Consider the following 19,268-nt stretch of genomic DNA (forward strand, 5'->3'; position numbering starts at 1 on the left):
AAGACAAGGCGGACGGAAAATCAGGACAATGTAGAGGACCCCTAGGGCTATCATTTACCGCTTTCAGTTTAGGGCTGTAGAGGTACCACCCTGTGACTCCCGAGGTTCGGGAGAGTTTTGGAGTTCCATTTTTCTACTCTTCTAAGGGCGAATGTGTCCATTGGTTGGAATACCGGAGGGGATCCTATTCGGTATCGATCCCGGACAGACAAAAGGCCCGTTATACCTGGAAGTGTTGCTTCCCTCGCCTGAACTATGACATTTTTTGTGTCTCATAGTGAAGATAATAGTTTAATACGATAGGTATGCAACGGATTCTGTTAGAAAATTTTCGCGTAGTACTAACTACATTATGTATTTTGTACGAAAGGCGGCAAGTGAAAGGGTACAGAATTAATATTGATTTAGTTGTTGACAGCCCCTTGATTTATATGGTGGTCAAGACTTAATTTAACTTGCGACCGGTACTTAATATCTGGCGGCCACCACTTAATTTAACTGGCAATTGTCACTAATTGAATATGTAGCTTTGTTATCAAGTTTTTTGCTTTTGGGGTCAAAAGGTTGAAGGTCAATGTCACTACAGAACTTGTTGAGAAAAGCTTGTAGACATTCTACGGGCCACATATTTTGCTTGGCTGATACTTCGGGGGAATGGCAGCTGGAGAAGTTGTCTTCAAAATTGTTTAAATTTCTCGTCAGACGTAACATAATATTATCTAAACATTTCTCTTTTTCCCAAACTTCAAATTCCTATATCTTTGATGGGGCTTGCTTTGGGGTTCGTCCCTTACAGCAGGCTTTCAGTTCTTTAATTGAAGCCTATATTCCTGCCATTCACTACTACTATAAAACAAGAGGTCCATGGGCCATATCGCTCATCCGAGTCATCTTGGCTCTGTTGATTTTCACCTGATGTAATTTTAATTTTGCTCACATATTGTGGCCACAACCTCGCCTCAAAGGGTCACGTCATAACCTCACTTGGATTCTCAGAACATGGGGATGCTTAAACACCATTATGCCTAACATGACCTTGCATTTCCTGGAGAAGGTGAAGGTCAACCTTAGAGCTTTCATAATTTGTTTATAAATTTCTTATGGCTATAACTTTCATGTCATACCATGATCCTTGACATTTTGACCTTCACCTTTTCCTGTGGCAAGCCCTTAACATTTCATACATGATCTATGACCTTGTAAACCTTTTATGCATGAAAAGTTGAGGGCTTACCACAAGGAATATATATGCAAATTATGAAAACACTACCTGAAATATATATTGAATAGGTTTTCTTAAATGTAGGTTAAACACCAAGTTGACCTGGTTAAAAACTTTGGTACAAAAATAAAGTCTTGTCAAGAGGAATGTGCATATGTAAAATATAAGACCCCTAACACTCACCATTCATAAATTATGAGCAAGATTAAAATTTCTGACAGAGCGACAGGAAAAACATAATATATGCCCGGACGCGGGGATCCAAAAAACTGGAATTTATACAACGTGGAAACATTTGCATATATGATTTATTATGGCTCTGCTACTCTGGAAAGGAAAATTGTACATGCTTTCGGTATTTTTTTATATTGTTAATACTTGTAGATAGTTCTTTGGAATCATTAAATCCCAGTTTAGACGCTTCCTTCACGTATCTTCATCAACTGCTTAAGTCCAGCTCTTTTAAAATAACTGAAAAATAGAATCAAAGATTTTCATTTGAGAGAGAGAGAGAGAGAGAGAGAGAGAGAGAGAGAGAGAGAGAGAGAGAGATTCTGGGAACACTCTGGAAATATCAAAATCATTAATGTGGGGACGAGGTGTATATCGTTGACTTCTACACACCCTGTCCACTTTCCCAAAGTAATGGGTAGGACATAGTATCTTTTTTATTATTTTGCTCTTCCATCTCACAGCATCTCTCTGGATTAGGTAATCTTGTTTCCATTCTCTTCAATGAAAAGTTCTCAATTTAGACTTTAACCATGCCCCATCACACACAGTACTTACACTCTAGCTAAATTTGGGAAATACTGGAAAGCATATGCAAACAATAGAATGGGATTAAGGGCAATCCATACTTCATCCAGACGGTTAGCGATGGCAAGGGCACATAACTCTGCACAACGGGCGGTAGACATTCTCTTTTCAGATGAATTCATTTTCACGTTTAATACCTACAAGTAGATTAACTATGTTACAATTTCTATTTCTAGAGTGCATTGAAGATGTTTTTCTCTTTTTCAAGAGTTCGTTCACAAGTGAAGCCATCTGAGGACGAACATTGTACATTAATCAACATTTGATGCTTCACTACTTTATGAATTAGCCAGTATGCTTATTTTTTTTTCAAGAACATGATCCAACATACTAGTACTTAAAATACATTGCCTCATGATTAAGCACTGTTCACTTTCCTCTCCTACAACTGGGATTGACACCTGTCACCATCTCAAGCGCAAAAAAGAAATATAAACTTTCAAACAAAATCAACTGTTTTGTCTTGATCCACGAAATGACAAAAACACCACGACATCCAGTGACCTATTTTATGTTAAAGAGACAATATTTGTCTTTTACCTCTCCAGGTTTCCCAGTAAAAGCTGTTTCTAGAAAGTTTGAGAACACCGGACCGGGACAGAGGAGGGTAACTGCTATATTTCTGTCAAAGGTCTCCACAGCCAGACAAGAAAACCAGCCCTATTGCAGAGAAACATACAGAAATTAAAATATGGTACCTTACAATATATATATATATATATATATATATATATATATATATATATATATATATATATATATAATTTTCCAATGTATTAGCCATTGACATCTTTACGAATTGTAATGATAGCCATTTCCTCATGAATGTGATGCAGTTGGGAACAATTGGCGTATGAATCTTGATAAATATAGCACATATACTTTTATCTTAACGACTGGGAATTCCAACAGAAGTCAAAGATACATGTAAACATAAGAAATAAATCTTATTTTTGAAAATGCTTGAGGGATGAACTGCGACCTGAGAGAGAGAGAGAGAGAGAGAGAGAGAGAGAGAGAGAGAGAGAGCGAGAGAGAGCGCGCGCGCGTGTGTGTGTGTGTGAATATCATACCTGGATTGCATGTTTACTTCCGGTGTATGATGCAGATATCGGAGCACCTATCCAAAAAACAAAAAAAAACAAAAATAAATTCTAGGATAATTAACAAAAATTGAGAATTGAAACCTAAACCCATTCTTCTGTTTCGACATATTAAAATTCCAGTAAATCTATTTAGCTGAGACTTACTGAGTTTTCCTGCAAGACTGCTCATAACTACAATATGTCCCCCTTTCCTCTCCAACATGTGAGGAAGCACCTGCTTAGTAAGGGAGAGAACTCCTAAAACATTCAGTTCTAAAACTTCCCTGTCCACATCTACTGATGTCTCCTCAAAGAGAGCTCTCTGGGAGCGACCGGCATTGTTTACTAGTATATCAATCTGAAAATGGTACGTCAGAAATAACCATCATGAATCAGATATCCTACAAATTGGATGGAGAGAAAAAATAAAAATACTGTAAACCAAGATAATGTACACGGTGTTGTCATATCTAGTAAAAAAAAATTCAGTCCAAAGAAAACGATAATAATTCAAAAACCGTTCTGTTCCTTCCTCTCATTGATAATATCTACTCGCCTGTACATACAGTTCTACACGATACGGACTATTCGATTCCTACCTTATTGAAGTATTCTAACAAACGTTGAGTAGCGGATGAATGCGTCTCAAAGTTTAGTACATCCAGAGGTAACACCAAAATATCGTCTTCTTCGATTTTTCCACTTACTAGTTCATAAAATAAATACCCTTTTTTTTTTTTTTACTGAATTTTAGAAACTAAACAAATGAGCAAATTTAGTATGCATAGGGCTTTGACATTGCAAGTCATTTAAAAGCATTGGGCCATTTACATTGCCAATTTCTATATTAAAATGCTGTGCTGAGTGATGAAAGAAGCAAATATAATTCTTACAGTTTGTGGCTGTTATTTTTCAAAATACAGATTATAGTATCTAGACACAGGTTATAGTATCTAGACACAGGTTATAGTATCTAGACACAGAATATAGTATCTATACACAGATTATGATATCTAGACACAGAATATAGTATGTAGACACATATTATAGTATTTAGATACATGTTATAGTATATAGACACATGTTATAGTATCTAGACACAGATTATAATATCTAGACACATATTATAGTACCTAGACACAGAATATAGTATTTAGACACATATTATAGTATCTATACACAGATTATAGTATCTATACACAGATTATAGTATCTAGACACATATTATAGTATCTATACACAGATTATGATATCTAGACACATGTTATAGTATCTATACACAGATTATAGTATCTAGACACATATTACAGTATCTATACACAGATTATAGTATGTAGACACAGATTATAGTATCTATACACAGATTATGATATCTAGACACATGTTATAGTATCTAGAAACATATTATAGTATCTAGACACAGATTATGGTATCTAGAAACAGATTATAGTATCTAGACACAGATTATAGTATCTAGACACAGATTATGGTATCTAGGCACAGATTACAATATCTAGACACAGATTATGGTATCTAGACACAGATTATAGTATCTAGACACAGATTATGATATCTAGACACAGATTATAGTATCTAGACACAGATTATGGTATCTACACACAGATTACAATATCTAGACACAGATTATGGTATCTAGACACAGATTATGGTATCTAGACACAGATTATAGCATCTAGACACAGAATGTAGTATTAAGACACATATTATAGTATCTAGACACATGTTATAGTATCTATACACAGATTATGATATCTAGACACATGTTATAGTATCTAGAAACATATTATAGTATCTAGACACAGATTATGGTATCTAGAAACAGATTATAGTATCTAGACACAGATTATAGTATCTAGACACAGATTATGGTATCTAGGCACAGATTACAATATCTAGACACAGATTATGGTATCTAGACACAGATTATAGTATCTAGACACAGATTATGATATCTAGACACAGATTATAGTATCTAGACACAGATTATGGTATCTACACACAGATTACAATATCTAGACACAGATTATGGTATCTAGACACAGATTATGGTATCTAGACACAGATTATAGCATCTAGACACAGAATGTAGTATTAAGACACAGATTACAGAATCTAGACACAGATTATAGTATCTAGACACAGGTTATAGTATCTAGACACATATTATAGTATCTATACACAGATTATGATATCTAGACACAGAATATAGTATTTAGACACAGAATATAGTATCTAGACACAAATTATAGTATCTAGACACATATTATAGTATATATACACAGATTATGATATCTAGACACATGTTATAGTATCTAGAAACATATTATAGTATCTAGACACAGATTATGGTATCTAGACACAGATTATGATATCTAGACACATATTATAGTACCTAGACACAGAATATAGTATCTAGACACAGATTATAGTATCTATACTTACATAAACACTCCTTTTTGACTCGAATGAGCTCCTGTTCCCTACGAGCTGACAAACACAGTTTACATCCAGCTTTGGCAAGCTCATACGCCAAATGTTCTCCAATACCGCTAGAAGCTCCGGTAATCCATACAACTTTTCCTTTTAAAGCACCTAAAACAAATGAAAGCACGCATGTTCTGTAACGTCGAACGTAAAGTCATCTGCAGTACTACGGACAAGTACTAAGTCACTGAATAGAAGATAAGTTTTGATATCGTCCCTATGTGCTCACTTGTTTTCTTTCCAAATTTTGCAGAAAACTGCAGGTACAGGTCACAATCTCCCGCCACAATAAGGATAAACAGTACAGCATATAGGACTACGACTCCCAGGAAGCCGTAGAACAGAAGGTCAAGCATTGTTCTCTTCAGCTCTGATCTGAAATGAATTGTATCAGAAAGTGTCACTACTAGTAATTCATGAGAATATATTTTTGGACTGTGTGCGTTTTACAGTGTGTGAGACATTCTTCCACTTTTTCTGGGATGCTCCAATGGATTGGAAGTGTCGCTAACCATGCCTGTAAGAACGATTTATTTGATTTTCATTATCAATTAACGTACTGCGATTCAAAGTGAAAGTAGCAAGATGGCTAAGACGGAGAGAACTGCTTCTAAATGTACATTCTTTCCCCTCTATATTTTAAGAACAATTCATCTGAATAACATGAAGTTGTGGTACATCATGTTTAACATTGAAAGTCAGCAATACAAAATTATGTAAACATGTGGTATAAATAGAAACGTCAATTATTAAGAAGAATAATGCTATTCAAATTAAATACCTTATTAGGTTGAAGGGCCATTCTCTTGTGCGCAGGTATTACATAATTGCATCGAGGGTCGTATGGCAGAAGGAAAAACCCGTATGATAATACACATGTCAATTTGTTTTCCTCTGGTGATGGTAATTTGTCACACGAAGTCACCAAACATGCACTGCCCTTACTAACTATGCTAACACACAGTGAAACGGGCAGATAGGATGTTTCTTTTTATTGGATTTTTAAAAAGGATTGTTATCTATGCATGCATAAGTTTTTCAACAGACAAATTTAATATTCAAACAGGGATTAAAAAATAAAGTTTTCTTTCCATGAGCCGTCGCAAATATTAATTAATGTCTTGATTATCTACGTAAAATGGTTTTGCAATAGGTCGTGCTCCTGACATCATTCTGCTAAATATTCTTGTAACTATGGTTTCAGAAATACACGAAGTCCTGCATTATATATATTCCTGCTACACATCCGTCTTTACACGTTCTTCCTGTGCAATAATACATATTTCAATCATGCAGACTCAGTTCCCTGTATAAATCTTCACATTTGCTATATGCTGCAGTGGCGGTTTCGGGGGTTGAACCCCCCACCCCCACCCCACCCTTGAACATTTTAAACAAAAATGGTAATTTATTTCCTTTTTTGCGGGTCTTCACCTTGTGAATATTAATTAGAGCGAGATTAATATAAGCCTTTTTGGCTTGTTTCTCAATCTATTTCATGTATAAGACATTGTTTGTAAACATTATTATCGAATTATTTACGAATAAATATTGTTTAAACTAAGGTAAAATTGAGAAAATCGACGCATTTGTGACGAGACTACGTACATGACGTGTGATTTCCATAACACCAATGGTAATATTCAAGTCCAAATTATATCGAGAAATGCAAATTTGCGAAACTTAGAAAATATTTTTGGAAGAAATCACTACTGAAAACTGCTTAGATATAGCAAAATTCACGGAAATCGCTGACGAACAAGCTGATGAATTGAAGGATAGTAATGGTATTTAAGTGCTAGTTTGATGCAGTGCAAGTGAATAAAACATCAGCACACCAAGACGGAGAATTTTTTATTTTTATTTTTTTTTAACATGTTTCCATTGTTGGCACAAATTGTAAAATAACAAAAGACAAAAATGTAACAAATGCGGAAAGAAGAGACATTTCACAAAATTATGCAAAATACGATGGGGAAATGCAGGTAGGGAGCACAATCTTAAACGTGTTTGAGCAGTAGGGAATTGTTCCTCTGCAGACGACAATCCTAAACGTGTTTGAGCAGTAGGGAATTGGTCCTCTTCAGACGATCATTTTGCGTTCGCTGTTAATGATAAAAATGATAAAAATGCTAATGACATAATAAAAGTTCGAGTCAGCGGATGTTGATTGACTAGCCACCACACTATAAACGAAAAGATATGGAAGTGCCAACAAACCCTCATTGAAGTTGCGAATGAGCTCAAAAATATTATTTCCTTACGAATCAAAGGACTCTCTGAAGATAGAAGGGACAATCAACACACATATATATACAATATGACCCATGCAAAACACATGCTGAGTTCGCAGTAGTTAAAGGTGAGTGCATTCCACTACCGCGGTTAACACTGGAATTATGTGTCTGGACTCTGGGGTAGGCCACATTTGCTCCATTGCCTGTGAAATAAACACCATTGTAGGACAGGAAAAGAGTGTTCGATTGAATAGGCAAACTAAAATACTTTCGTCTTATATCCATGTTGACGACACCATAGTCGCCCATCGTCAAGGCGCTTGCCATTCAACTTCCGAAAGGCAGGAGAAGCTAGACAAGCTAAAGGATCAATACATAGTCAAGAAGGCGAATAGACTTTCAGCTTGTCTGTCGCCGCTGGTCGTAGTCCCGAAAAAAAAAAGACGAAATCCGTATTTGTATCGACAACTGTCGTGAAGCGAGAACGTCATTCGATCCCAACAGTCGCTCTAACTAAGTCAATTTTGACAGGTAAATCGTCTACAAAAGAACATTCATATGAAGTTCCATGATGATATTACATTCCTAGAGGCGTCACCCTGGGTGGATTTTGGTATTTGTTGGTGGGTTTCAGTTCTTTTGGAGTGGATTTCGGTCATTCGTTACACCTTTTAATAATATCAATCAAGGAGCTCTTTGTTTTTCAGTCACCGCTTTGATCGTATGGTGTATGGCGCTTATCGTCATATTTTAAATTGGCCTGTTCGTCTCAAATGCATACTAAAAACTTTACTGGGATATGAAGTGATGTACATGGTACATGATAAGATCTACCGAGAAGCCCTTTGGGGTTTACAGGATTTGATCATTTCATATTCCAGTCACGTGTTTAACATGGTTATTATTTCTTATACATCAATACCAGTATCAATTTAGTAAATTTACTGCACAAACTTTGTAAACAGACTATCATTAACAATTGTATATGCATGTTCAAGTGATTGTCTGTAAATATATATCCCTAGAAAAGTTTGTTCACAGAGAAATACATATTAAGAATTTATAGTTGAGTCCATCATATATTTTTTATACCAGTAAGTGGTAAACAGCCCACCGAAGAATTTCTTATATCTCTGGTTTGTTTCATCTGTCAGTGAATCCAACTTCAAATTCATAAGTTTCCTTCACGTATCTTACTTATTATTTTCAGTCCCATTCGTCTGGATAGACTGCAAAATAAAATTCAAAGAATTGTTTTATGTCACCAATTTCAGCTACTTTATATTCTATCACAATACATGTATATACAGCTAGTTTATATTTTATCACAATATATATAGCTAATTCATGTTATATCACGACATATACAGCTAATTCATATTATATCACAACATATACAGCTAATTCGTATTCTATCACAATATATACAGCTAATTCATGTTCTATCACAACATATAAAGCTAATTCATGTTCTATCACAATATATACAGCTAATTCATGTTCTATCACACTATATACAGATAATTCATGTTCTATCACAATATATACAGATAATTCATGTTCTATCACAATATATACAGCTAATTCATGTTCTATCACACTATATACAGATAATTCATGTTCTATCACAATATATACAGATAATTCATGTTCTATCACAATATATACAGCTAATTCATGTTCTATCACACTATATACAGATAATTCATGTTCTATCACAATATATACAGATAATTCATGTTCTATCACAATATATACAGCTAATTCATGTTCTATCACACTATATACAGATAATTCATGTTCTATCACAATATATACAGATAATTCATGTTCTATCACAATATATACAGCTAATTCATATTCTATCACACTATATACAGATAATTCATGTTCTATCACAATATATACAGATAATTCATGTTCTATCACAATATATAAGAACATTTTCAGAAGAAAATAAACAGCAACATGCACCTCATGTAATAAGACTCTTACATTTATATTTTATTTGGAAAATATTCTCAGTTCAGTTATAATATTGTTGTTAGTCTGTCTCTTGTCTGTTTGCAAAATTAAGTGTCTCTTGTCTGCAACGTTTACCTTTGAATTATGTACATGCAAGATACAGACTACACACTTGATGATCTAAGAGGTCAAAGTGATGTAACTAATAATGTCAAGGTCATTCATGACAATTAACTTTACAAAAACTGAACGAGGTCATGCTTGGGGACATAGTATTTCAAACACATGATACTCTGAACTTAGTTACAAATTTGGTCAGATTGTGGAACAACAGTGTGTTATCTAAATAAAACGTTTTAAGGAAAAAACAAAATAGTTCATTAATGTGAGAGTGAAGGATCATAAACACATACAACTACGTATTGAAGGGTTTTTGGTCCACTTCCCTTCCTACGAACTCAGATTACACCACCAAAGCTGTGGCCACCAATACCTAACAAATGTTCTGAATTCTATTTTAGAATCTGACCATTTTCACAATACTGTTAATAGCTAGCAAATGTGAACAAATTCTAATTAATGTTGCAATTGATGATGTTCGTTTTGAATAATCTAAGTTATGTTATGGATGACATCTCTGTTTTAAGAGTCTTAACTTTGTTTTCGAGATCAGTAAAAAAAAATTCTAATTTGTTTAACTCACGAGCAGACATTCTGGGACAGACTTTCAATTTATTTAAAAACTTTAAATCAAGGTGAAAATATTACCCTATGGTAGTTTGGTGGAAATTCACCCCCACACAACGGACACGGGTCCATTTTAATTAATCACACACACAGCGGATAAACACGTGTTGACATCCATGTTCTTGTGAATGAAAGCTACCTTTTCATTAAATCTAAGGTCGAACCTTGGAACCAATGAAAATCTGGTCACATTGTTAGCGGTGTAATCTGTCAAGGGTTTGTGAGGATCAGAGTGGACTGAACACCCCTGGTTTACAAAGATAAAACATTTATGGGGAACAAATGTTGAGTAAATTTCGTTAGTCAGATTAAGAGAGAGAGAGAGAGAGAGAGAGAGAGAGAGAGAAGATACTCACACTCTAGCTAGATTTGGGAAGTACTGGTAAATATATGTGAACAGAAGCACGGGATTAATAGAAATCCATGCTTCATCCAGACGGTTAGCGATGGCAAGGGCACATAACTCTGCACAACGAGAGGTAGACATTCTTTTTTCAGAAGGAATCATTTTCCCTTTGAATTCCTGATAATAAATACATAATGGTTATGCATACTATTTAAAATTGCACTGAACTTGGACATATAGTATGTTTATCGTATTTGTTGAAAGGAAAGGAACGAACAGTGATCAATCTCATAACTCCTACAAGCAATACCAAATAGAGTTGGGCAAACACGGACCCCTGGATATACCAATTAAGTAAACGGAGTTATTGGTAGTCAAATTCAGTGTGCCAAGAACGGCCTAACAATCAGTATGAAACACGTCAGACAGCATTATGCAAATCGACCAACATTGTACACACACACAAAAAAATATATATGTGCTATCGATACATAAATTCATGTAAGGATTCGGCAATATATCAAAATTCAATTTGCCTTGCACACTTTGTTTAGAAATAAACAGACAGAAAATGACAGTCTGTGATCTCGATGGTATTGATCATACAGTGTAATACTAAAATGTCTATTCTTCATGCTCTTTATTATGAAATTTTGTGAACTCCATACATGCATTTTGTAATAACTGAAATTCCAAACTAATATCATATGTATGGATTAAACTTTGAGTATCGGAAATGTCTTTCTTAAGTTTCATTATAAAGGAATAAATATACATATTTTGTATAATAAAACCACATTTAATAAATTTTAGTGCTTTTGATAGATACTTTAAGTATACTATTTTTCATCACACATACAAACGTTTATTGATCAATTACATGTGTTTATATTGTAATATTTCATCATCCGAGAGTGTTACCTCTCCAGGTTTCCCAGTAAAAGCTGTATCCCGAATGTTGGAGAACACTGGACCGGGACAGAGGATGGTCACTGCTATATTTCTGTCAAAGGTCTCCACAGCCAGACAAGAAAACCAGCCCTACAGAATATCAGAATTAATGGACATAATTGACATATACTGTGCATGGTGATGAAGCTTGTTCAAAAACAACTGAATTGTTTGATTTTTGTTTAAATTGCATAAGCATAAAAGTTTACAAACATACTATTAGAATAATTTTAATGTATTTATTTGGAGGTATTTCTTGTTGAAAGAAAGTGTTTTTAAAAATCCGTATCATGTATGAAAGTTGAAAAAATGAAAAAAATATCGGCGGTATATAGCCAATAACGCCCCTTGTCCTTTACATTGATATAAAAAATCGTTTGTGCATACATAAACTTTAGAATTTGTTGTTTCTTAGATTTTTGATGCTGAAAGAAAGTATTTCAAGTAATTTGTTGATATAAATCTGGAATTTGTTGAAATCGTGATACTAGATGCTGATTTATTACCTGTATTGCATGTTTACTCCCTGTGTAGGATGAAGACACGGGATCACCTATCATTAAAAAAATCCTAAAATAACCAAGCATAACTATGAATTTCAGAAACAAAAAACTAAGAAGAGATTTGTTTATGAAACATGATCTCCAGAGAGGTCAGATTCAATTGTGAAAAATTTGGCCTTTAAACTGAATTTGACATTTATCAGTCATATATCTTGAATTTCTTTTACCAAGTATAATGTCTTAAAATTATATATTTTAGCGGCTATAATAAAGATAAGATATGGATAATTAAAGAAACAAGATTTCTTTATGATATTTGATCTCGGGAGCTGAGACTCCCTCCCAATATTTACACATTACCGGAATTGTTATTAAAAAACTTATATTAGTAAGGTGACCTACTGACTTTTCCTGCAATACTGCTATTAACTACAATGTGTCCCTCCTTTCTCTGCAACATGTGAGGGAGAACCTGCTTAGTAAGGGAGAGAACTCCTAAAACATTCAGTTCTAAAACTCCTCTGTCAACATCTAACGATGTCTCCTCAAAGAGAGCTCGCTGGGATCGACCAGCATTGTTTACCAATATATCAATCTGAAAATGGTACATCAGAAAATGAATCATGCTGAACACACTAAAAATCTTTTAATTCAATAAAGATACATGAAATCAGAGATGTATCATGATGGTGACAAAACAAGACAGAAACATCTCTTCCTCATCAGTTCACTCCAATATATGAAAGGTGAAGATAATGAACAGTGATCAATCTTATAACTTCTATAAGCAATACAAAAAAAAAAGAAAGAAAAGAGTTGGGCAAACACGGATCCCTGGGTATACCAAAGGTGGGATCAGTTGCCTAGAAGGAGTAAGCACCCCCTGTTGACCGGTCACACCCGCTGTGAGTCCTATATCTTGCTCAGGTAGACGGAGTTATCCGTAGTCAAAATCAGTGTGCCAAGAACGGCCTAACAATCTTTATGAAACACGTCAGGGAGCACTTGACCCAAGGGTAGATTGTATTGGCAAACTAGATTGTCGTCCACTTCTGCTTCATACTTAGATATTTTATTGAAAGTAGACATTAATGGCAATCTGACAACTCAACTGTATGACAAACGGGATAATTTCAGCTTCTCCATCATCAACTTCCCATATTTAGGTAGCAATATTATTCCATTATCACCTGCATATGGTGTTTATATATCTCAACTGATTCGATATACAAGAGCTTGTTCTACGTACAGTCAGTTTTTAAATCGAGGTGAGCTACTGACAAACAAGTTGATGGTACAGGGGTTTCATCAGTCTCGATTGAAGTCAGCATTTCGCAAATTATATGGTCGTTATAACAATCTAGTTCGTCAATACAACCTACCATAGGGTCAAATGCTGCCTGACGTGTTTCATACCGCTTGTTAAGCCGTTCTTGTCACACTGATTTTGACTGCGGATAACTCCGTTTACCTGATCAGGATATAGGGCTCACGGCGGGTGTGACCGGTCGACAGGGGATGCTTACTCCTTCTAGAGACCTGATCCCACCTCTGGTGTGTCCAGGGGTCCGTGTTTGCCCAACTATCTATTTTGTATTGCTTGTAGGAGTTATGAGATTGATCACTGTTCGTCATATTCACCTTTCATTGTTAAAACGACCATAGAGTTTGCGAAATGTTTACTTTAAACGAGACTGTTGAAACCCCTGTACCATGAACGTGTTTGTCAGTAGTCTGTCTCGATTTAAAACCTGATCATACGCAGAACAAACTCTTCGGTACTGAATCAGTTGAAAGATATAAACACCATATCCGGTTGATAATGGAATATTGCTACATAAATATGGGATGTATATGATAATTTATTTCAAGTCCAAAAAAGGCTTAAATAGGCAACTCCTACCTTGTTGAAATATTCTAATACATGTTGAGTGGCTGATGAATGAGTCTCCATCTTTATCACATCAAGAGGTAACACCAAAATATCATTTTCATTGACTTTTCCATTTACTAAAAATAAATTCAATACTCACAATAAGGTGCTCTGACTATTTCAAAGAAACTTAGTTTTATTTAATCTGCCATCATATTTTTGCTATGTTTACATAGCCAATTTTGTGGAATTTCTTTGTCATTTCTGTGCAAATTAAGCTAGCATAAATTTCAGCAATTCAGACAAATGTAATTATACAATGAAATCTGGAAGAAATAGCAGCTGCTTGAAATCCTAACAGCAATGCAGATTCAAATCATGTGAAACATGAAAAACATATCCTTACACATCTTTGCAGACTAGGTTATGTATACTTACATAAACACTCCTTTTTGACTCGAATGAGCTCCTGTTCCCTACGAGCTGACAAACACAGTTTACATCCAGCTTTGGCAAGCTCATATGCCAAATATTCTCCAATACCGCTAGAAGCTCCGGTAATCCATACAACTTTTCCTTTTAAAGCACCTGAAACAAATTCCATGATGATTTTCAATGTTAACAATGCAATTTATTGTATACACTAATAAGATCTATACCCCAAAAAGTAAAACCGTATCATAAACACATAGCTTTTATATATTTCCTTTTATTTGAAGAATTTTGCACATACTTGTTTTCTTTCCAAATTTTGCAGCAAACTGCAGGTACAGGTCACAATCTCCCGCCACAATAAGGATAAACAGTACAGCATATAGGACCACGACTCCCAGGAAGCCGTAGAACAGAAGGTCAAGCATTGTTCTCTTCAGTTCTGGAAAAATATTAAATTATACTAGATGAAAGTGTTACTATGTCATCGTGTTTAAGAGGCCGTCCACGGAGATATCAGGCAGTAGCTATAATACGGCTGACACATGCAATTCCCCAAAATTTTATTCATACCCAATAAAAGTTAAGGTCATACGCCAATTTTATCGTATGTAAAGTGAATTTCACAAAAAAAATTGTTAGATGCCAAAACTTGGCCTATTTCATAAATTCGAGGACACTATATAATCTATAGAAAATGATCATTTTGTAAAGTTAAATAATACCCAATACAATAAAATTTGTCCAGAAAGTATAAACAATATTTGAAGGAAATTCCTTAATAATTAAGATGAAACAATAAAATTGCTGGGAAACAATGCTGTTGTTGAGCATTTACTGACAGAAGTAGCCAAAAAGCCAGTAATTTGAGTTACCTCCCTTGGCGTAAAAAATGTAAAATGATCCGAAACTTGCATAAATTGTAATTTTCGAAGAAAACAGTATTTATTTAGAACATTTTTCACTTATCTCGATTTTTTTTATCAAGTGTAAACGTGGAATTAATTTTAATTTTAATTAATAAAATGAATACTTACAGACTGGTCACGGACAGGATACCCTGATCATAGGTGATCCTCGTCTTAATAAGTAAACAAACACACATCTTATCATGCACTATATAGCGTTATATTGATAAGTAATAAATTCATTTGCATATGCGATGTATGGAGTGACTAATCATATGCTCTTCTTTTAATCAAGGGCATCGGAAGGTCTCTAAGACCACTAAACGGACAGTTTATGTGTGACAGAGATTATGTTCGCTTCCTTAGTCTTGAAAGATTCGCCAAAGTTGTTTAACTTTTAATTGGCCTTTTTCAATTAAAAAAAAATAACTATCATCGAAAATGCACACCTCACAGCAAACCATTTAGTCTGGTATTAGTGGTCCCACTAGGTGTTCTCTACTTTATCTAACAGAGTAATACACACCCTCTCAGCGCTGTCTGTACAGCGTGATCAACAGATCAAGGGCATGTGATAGTGCAGCTCGTTTGCGATGTCAGCAAGGGGTTCTTCTAAACACTCATTTTTCAATCTCGTATCTTTTATGACTATGGAAGCTTATCATGGCTAATGTTGTAAGGAACAGTACAAATAAAAGAATTTACAATTTTTGGCAGTGAAAACCGAAAGTAGGAAGGAGCGTGGTAAAAATAACAACAAACATTTTATCCAGAAATTGTGACAACAGTAATAATTGCATATGATGTAGGCATTCAATGGTTCTGGTTATAAAAAATCATCCATTTTAAATTCATATTAATAATTACTGTGGCAAGTAGATTAATAGAGTACATCTGATTTTTGTTGCTTTTATTTGTGATTTATATTTGCCTCTTGGTTACGTGTAATACACCACTCTTCATTGCACAAATACATTCTATGACCTGTAGTATAATATTATACTGGGTGCGCGCTCTGATCTACAGATAGAGGTTTTTCTATTTATATGCATTTATTGATTAAAATTAGTATACGTGTGCTCAAACAAACATGATGCTAAATAAATAGATCTACAAACTGTTAGGCGCTCTCAGGAATTAGAAGTATAATCAAAGTACTGAAAATACTGAAACGAGATGACGAACAATCGAAAATACTAATGCTATATATACTGTATGTCTATATTTCCTATGCTGTTCCAACACTCTTCAAAACCGATAATATTTCATTCAGTTTACCGCCGTAAAATGGATAAAATACTAACAATCCGGCGTCAAACTCCAAACAATCAATCAACCTACCTTATCTATTATTTATGTCAACCTTGTCCCAAATCTGCTTCATACCAAATTTCAAAATAATTAGAAGGCCAGTAATCAAGAAGAAGTTAATGATGCTCAATTGTTAATGCACGACGGACGATGACGGACGCTGACCGATAACTACATGTTGTCAAAACAAATACTGCTCAAATTATTTCAAGAAATACATGTATCATCTCTACAAGTTTTCAATTACGATTTTTAAAACTTATAAATCGTCATCTCTTGAATTGTCAATCTCTTAATTGCAAATCATAGATTGTGTCAACTCTTTGAAATTGTTCATCTCTTGCAAATCAAACAGCATGTCAACTCGTGAATCAATCAAATTCTGCAAATCATTTTCATTAATTTTTCATCCCATGATTGTTCAACTCTTGCAAACCATGTTATGTTTTATCTCTTGAATTTTTCATCACTTGTAATGAACGTGACGTTTCATCTCTTGAATTCACTCATTTTTTTAATCCACTCCCCCCTGATAATCAAAACCTGTGTGACCCTTTCAAATATTAATTCTTTAAAAAAATACCTTGAGCGTTCGTTAATAATTATTAATCAGAAATACGATAGAGCATTATAATTACTCTCTCACTTTTACATTTTGTCTCATTTTCAGTACATCAAACATGACGCACAAATATGAATCGAGAAATTGGAATATATCGAAATTGTTGAATCACTCCCGCATTTGCACCATTACGGAGATCCTAATACCAAATAATCGGAGAGGGCTACATTATTGCAGCTAATTGAAACACTACAATTTCATAGTATAGATAAAAGTAAACACACCACAAACTGAACAATTGTACGTTTTTCAGTTGTCTTTCATTATACAGCGAGAGACGAGTTGTAAGAGTCGTAATATTAAAAAGAAAATCGAAGTAAACCGGCGGACCTCTATCTTGAATTGGACGCTGGCTATACGAGGCTGACTATGTCACCTCGTTAAAATGATAACGTCAGGCAGGGGACTTCCGTTAACTGTTGATAGATGAGCTGAGTGCTGCTTGCATGGGGCAGGATGCTGAGTTTCTTTACTTTTTAATTTTTTCGATTTTTCATGCAACACCTTTAAGGAAATTAACATGAGACGTGCAACACCTTCTTTATGAGACAACAACACAGGAATACAACTTTTTCTCTTTCTTCCTTTGAAGTTTGTTTCCATCTGGCCGTCATGTTTTCAAATGCCGACTACTCCCGTATAAGGGAATTTGGGCGGACTTATATATATGGACCAATGAGAGTTTCTGTTGCATTTCGCAATTGTATTACAAACAGATTCAATTGTGTCGTCACACGACGCAATACTATATCGGCCAAAGCGTTCTAATTCAAAGGTGAATTGCGACAAGGACCATAATGAGCTTATGTAGCATTTTCGTTAATCAAGAGCTTATTTACCTTTACAAAAAACTATATTTTTAATTTCTATTAAATATTCGTGTTGATAATAAATGAAGATCGAATACATAACTTACAACCAATTTTGTGAAAAGATAACAATAGAAACAGAGTTCGAATTGACCGGCTACCTAACATGGCTACGTCAATAAACGAAATCATTTGAAGTTGCGAGTTTTCGGGTCGTGTGTGGATTTAATGAATATTTGAAGGTATGTTTGGACACAAGTATAGTAGGAAAATATGTTAAGATTATTTTAGATTGAATTTATGAGACAGCAACTCAAGAATACACGGATAACGCGATATCAAGCCTCAACGGTGCGCAGCTTTTTGTGCCCCGTAAATCGAAGGTTTTTATAAAAGGTGGATCTGTAGCTCTCTGTCAAAAATATTTTTTCAGATAGCTACAGTTCTCCAGCTAGGAATTTTCTTGTTCGTCCATCTTATCTGATCACCTGAATCCGCTCGAGAAAGTGGGCGGGCTGTAATCGGCCAATGAAAACTCTTGTTGTATTACATCAAACATGTCATTCAAACTGTTCAATCGTTTCATTCAATTGTGTCGTCACTCAACGCAATACTATACCGGGTAAAGCGTTCTAATTCAAAGGTGAATTGCGATAATCAATTTTGACAGGTAAACCGTCTACAAAAGAACAATCATATGAAGTTATGAAAATGTTATTTATGATATTTCACCCCTAGAGACGTCACCTCGAGTGAATTTGGTACTGGGTGGTGGATTTTCGTTCTTGGGTGGATTTCGGTTATTCGTTGCACCGTTTTACAATATCAATCAAGGAACTCATTGTTTCCGAGTCACTACATCAAATATATATATGAGGCGGGTGGTTATCATCATATTCTAAAATGATCTGTTCGTCTCAAATGCATACTAAG

The 19,268-nt window shown here is 34.7% G+C and overlaps 2 protein-coding genes and 1 long non-coding RNA gene across 9 annotated transcripts; 1 reads left to right on the top strand and 2 right to left on the bottom strand.

The window, feature by feature from the left end:
• Positions 1-1,512: 1,512 nt before the first annotated feature.
• On the bottom strand, positions 1,513-6,622 carry LOC125649981 (dehydrogenase/reductase SDR family member 7-like). Of its 2 annotated transcripts, XM_048877894.2 has the most exons (10): positions 6,413-6,606; positions 5,861-6,006; positions 5,590-5,739; positions 3,726-3,832; positions 3,292-3,484; positions 3,115-3,161; positions 2,582-2,701; positions 2,083-2,178; positions 1,847-1,952; positions 1,513-1,693 (listed from the first exon to the last, which is right to left on the bottom strand). In XM_048877894.2, the coding sequence occupies exons 2-10, from the start codon at positions 5,985-5,987 to the stop codon at positions 1,662-1,664; spliced, it is 978 nt and encodes a 325-aa protein (XP_048733851.2). In that variant the 5' UTR covers positions 5,988-6,006; positions 6,413-6,606; the 3' UTR covers positions 1,513-1,661. The 2 variants fall into 2 exon arrangements, with proteins under 2 accessions (XP_048733851.2, XP_048733852.2); XM_048877895.2 differs by lacking the exon at positions 1,847-1,952 and having other exon boundaries at positions 2,012-2,178; positions 6,413-6,622.
• Positions 5,985-12,093, top strand: LOC130054553 (uncharacterized). Its single transcript, XR_008802842.1, has 2 exons — positions 5,985-6,150; positions 11,856-12,093. It is a non-coding gene; the product is annotated as an uncharacterized LOC130054553 (long non-coding RNA).
• On the bottom strand, positions 7,477-16,344 carry LOC125649984 (dehydrogenase/reductase SDR family member 7-like). Of its 6 annotated transcripts, XR_008802841.1 has the most exons (11): positions 16,120-16,344; positions 15,723-15,766; positions 14,987-15,127; positions 14,692-14,841; positions 14,284-14,390; positions 12,783-12,975; positions 12,384-12,430; positions 11,848-11,967; positions 10,937-11,103; positions 8,961-9,097; positions 7,477-7,736 (listed from the first exon to the last, which is right to left on the bottom strand). XR_008802841.1 is itself a non-coding variant. In XM_056164656.1 (10 exons), exons 3-10 carry the CDS (start codon positions 15,111-15,113, stop codon positions 9,040-9,042), a joined length of 969 nt encoding a protein of 322 aa, XP_056020631.1. In that variant the 5' UTR covers positions 15,114-15,127; positions 15,723-15,766; positions 16,120-16,344; the 3' UTR covers positions 7,477-9,039. The 6 variants fall into 6 exon arrangements, 4 of the variants coding, with proteins under 4 accessions (XP_056020631.1, XP_056020633.1, XP_048733857.2 ...); XR_008802840.1 differs by lacking the exon at positions 15,723-15,766; XM_056164656.1 differs by having other exon boundaries at positions 7,477-9,097.
• Positions 16,345-19,268: the final 2,924 nt, after the last annotated feature.

Source organism: Ostrea edulis, chromosome 5, assembly GCF_947568905.1.
Source record: "Ostrea edulis chromosome 5, xbOstEdul1.1, whole genome shotgun sequence".
In the NCBI taxonomy this organism is placed as follows: domain Eukaryota; kingdom Metazoa; phylum Mollusca; class Bivalvia; order Ostreida; family Ostreidae; genus Ostrea; species Ostrea edulis.

Coding starts and splice junctions, on each gene's coding strand:
- LOC125649981 (XM_048877894.2), bottom strand. CDS start 5,987: ATGCTTGACCTTCTGTTCTACGGCTTCCTGGGAGTCGTAGTCCTATAT. Junction 3,485..3,725: donor TGTTAGAATACTTCAATAAG/GTAGGAATCGAA, acceptor TACCATTTTCAG/ATTGATATACTAGTAAACAA. Junction 1,694..1,846: donor ACTTTGGGAAAGTGGACAGG/GTGTGTAGAAGT, acceptor TCTATTTTTCAG/TTATTTTAAAAGAGCTGGAC.
- LOC125649984 (XM_056164656.1), bottom strand. CDS start 15,113: ATGCTTGACCTTCTGTTCTACGGCTTCCTGGGAGTCGTGGTCCTATAT. Junction 12,976..14,283: donor TATTAGAATATTTCAACAAG/GTAGGAGTTGCC, acceptor TACCATTTTCAG/ATTGATATATTGGTAAACAA. Junction 11,104..11,847: donor TTACTGGGAAACCTGGAGAG/GTAACACTCTCG, acceptor ATTTATTATCAG/GAATTCAAAGGGAAAATGAT.